The sequence below is a fragment of the Heteronotia binoei genome, chromosome 13 (assembly GCF_032191835.1).
Source record: "Heteronotia binoei isolate CCM8104 ecotype False Entrance Well chromosome 13, APGP_CSIRO_Hbin_v1, whole genome shotgun sequence".
Taxonomy (NCBI): domain Eukaryota; kingdom Metazoa; phylum Chordata; class Lepidosauria; order Squamata; family Gekkonidae; genus Heteronotia; species Heteronotia binoei.
In genome coordinates, this window is record NC_083235.1 from 1,995,265 (window position 1) to 1,998,133 (window position 2,869).

Consider the following 2,869-nt stretch of genomic DNA (forward strand, 5'->3'; position numbering starts at 1 on the left):
CAAAGAACTAGGGAAACGGAATTATACTTGGATTCTGACATTGTATGTGACACACAAGTGAAAAAAGTGGATTGGTCACTGCTGTTTGGAACTGTACAACTTATAAGCAGTTTTAATATTTTTGATTGAAATATTTACATTCCTTCTATCAAAATGTTTGTTTTTAATATCCATTACTATAGGCATTAGTCATCTCCTATGCATGATTGATACAAATATTCAGTAATTCCACGATAATAATTGTTTTCTCCAATTTAATTAATTAGGGTGGGTGGGTGTATGTATCTATCTGTGTTTATCTGTCACAGTGATTTCCATTTAAGAAATCAGATATGACGGAATTTTTAGAGTTTTTTTAAAAAGCTCTTTCGTTAATTATTTACTTGAAACTCTTATTAGCCACCTTTTTTCCTTATGAAGGTCAAAGTGGCTTACAATATAGATAAAATATATAAAATAGAATACATTAAAAATACTCAGTAGAGGTTAATTCCTTCTGACTTGCATACATGATGTTTGAGGTAAAGATGGTACTTCTGTTTATGAGATCCGAACTCCATTTTTATCCACAACAAATTATAGGGGAATACGTTCAACTGTTTTGAAAGGGAATTCCTTCTATGTTGCACCCCTTTCAAGAGCTCTGCACACAACTGAGATTAGTGTGTACATTGGAGCTCCTGAATTTTGGCCAACATATTTCGGGTCAGGTTCTAAACAGTTTACAACGTTGCACTTAACTGGATTTTGGAGTGAAGTCACAGTTCAAAGCAGCTGTGTAATAAAATGGAAAAAGCAACAGGTTTCCTTGGTTATGCTCTGAAGGTCTTCTCCCTTGTCTTTAAAGGCTGCTATGTCAAATCAAGAATTTCAACTCCAGGAGCGAGAACAGGAGCATAGCAAACCGGACAGTCCATTTTTCATTAATTTAGAAAAAAATGAACTAATTGAAACTCCGTCTAGGTAAGAGTCAGAACTTTAAAGAAAAATAAAACTACTTAAAAAAATGTAACGATTATGTTCGCATTAACATTAGGTTTGCATTGACCTAATCTAACAATTCAGCAAATGTGAGAGAGTGGGATATAAACATTGAGCCAGATTAGATGTTGTGGTACACTTTGAAGGTTGTCATAATGAAGAAGCAGAGATTTGTAGCAGATCTTGTTATTAACTGGATAACTGGAAGACAAAGGCCAACAAAATTGAAGCTTGACAGCGACATTTTTCAAGCACACTCAACTTTGTGTAGCACAGCTTCCGGAAACCAGAAGTGGCCTTTTTTCTCACGTCGAATATATGGAGAAAGTGTAGACAGAATCATTTTTCTTCCCCTAGAGAGCTCTCTTCCTCCAAAGAACTCATTCTTATCTCCTTTGAGTTCAAAGTCAGAAATCAGGACATTTCAAATAACGTTTTAAAAACTGTTTTTCAAATCTAGGAAAGAACATCCAAATGCACACGTGCTTAGTTCAAATGTGAATACAGCTGGGCCGAAAAGCAAACCCTCCAATTATTTTATAGCCCTGGATTCAACTATTGAAAGTCTGCAAGAAAGAACTCAACAATTAATTGACAAGATTAATGAGAACCGGAAGAAGGACCACATGTTGATGAACAATTTCAGAGAAAGCCTCCTAATGAAGGTACGGATATTTAAGAGATACTGGAATGCAGGAATTTAAGTTAAGGAGAACATTTACAGATGCCCTTCTGCCACTGTGAATCTCTCTTTGCTCACAGCAGTTGCAAGAGCGACACAGTAATTGTTTCCATGTGGAAGCAAGCTGGTACTTGTTAGCTCTTCACTGACAGACTGTAGAAATCTCTAGTTCATTTTAATTCCTGAAGAGTTTCTCTTTCTCCCCAAAAGGTTTCAGGTTTGGCAGAGAAGCTGGAGGAAAGGGTGTTTCTCGTTTACGATCAAAACAACAAGATCATTCAGGACAAGGTTCAAGAGTTTTCCGACATCATAGGAAGGATTAAACAAATTGAAGTGGAGCTCAAACAGGTCTGTCACACAGTGGAGATGCTGTATAAAGACCTGTGTGTTTAATCTGAATTGCAATTGCATGGAGGAAGAGAAAAATAAAGCAGGTGGGAAGGATTTATTGAACCGGGGAGGAAACTGAACCAATGTTATGTTTTGGTAAGCAAATAAGAGACATACCTAAAGATGTTTTAGGAAAAATGAAGCTGTACCAGATGGCCCCAGTTGCCTATTGTTATGTAACCCCTGAAAGTATTTCAAGAACATTTTATTATTTGCTTTTAAATTTCAAAGTTGATTTTTTGTAACAGATTCCAATTGTATTTGTGTGAAGCTTCACACTCTGTTTCTGTACAGAGAGCTACTATCCCTGGTGTAAGTGTGTGACTCTATGCCACAGGCAACTCAAACAGAGAAACGACTGTAAAACATATTGACTAGGACACAGCAAGGTCACAAGGACACCATCTCTTGTGTCACCACCATACTCACTCTCCTTTTTAGGACAAGTCATCAGGGAAGCAGAGGTACATGGCTTGATAGCACGCTTGCTATAGCACAGCTGGGAAATCCTTCCCTTAGTTATTCCTGGAGGTTTTGGGACACTGCTATTGGCCCAGCGATGCTGCCCAAAACAGTGCCACTTAGCAAAGATGAATGAAGCCACCATCTTTACTGCTTGCAATGGAGAGCTGACTGGGTAATGAACACTTAGGACTGGTATTCTCCCAAGTAACCTGATACAACCACAGTCAAGAGTAGGAACTTCAGTGGCAATTTCTTGTGAGGGCAAGTGATATGTTAACACGCCACGAGGCCCTTTTAAGTTGAAATTAATATTGACAAAATACTTGAAATTTACTAAACATTTAAACTTTG

The 2,869-nt window shown here is 37.5% G+C and overlaps 1 protein-coding gene across 1 annotated transcript; it reads left to right on the forward strand.

Annotated features, from left to right (window-relative positions):
• Window positions 1–2,869, forward strand: SYCE2 (synaptonemal complex central element protein 2). The gene is made up of 4 exons (XM_060252661.1): window positions 1–42; window positions 848–963; window positions 1,442–1,646; window positions 1,874–2,869. Exons 2-4 carry the CDS (start codon window positions 854–856, stop codon window positions 2,054–2,056), a joined length of 498 nt encoding a protein of 165 aa, XP_060108644.1. The 5' UTR covers window positions 1–42; window positions 848–853; the 3' UTR covers window positions 2,057–2,869.

Bases quoted from the DNA above. Each gene is read 5' to 3' on its own strand.
- SYCE2 (XM_060252661.1), top strand. From the start codon at position 854: ATGTCAAATCAAGAATTTCAACTCCAGGAGCGAGAACAGGAGCATAGC. The intron at 964-1,441 runs GTAAGAGTCAGA...TTTCAAATCTAG, and splicing joins CTAATTGAAACTCCGTCTAG to GAAAGAACATCCAAATGCAC. The intron at 1,647-1,873 runs GTACGGATATTT...TCTCCCCAAAAG, and splicing joins GAGAAAGCCTCCTAATGAAG to GTTTCAGGTTTGGCAGAGAA.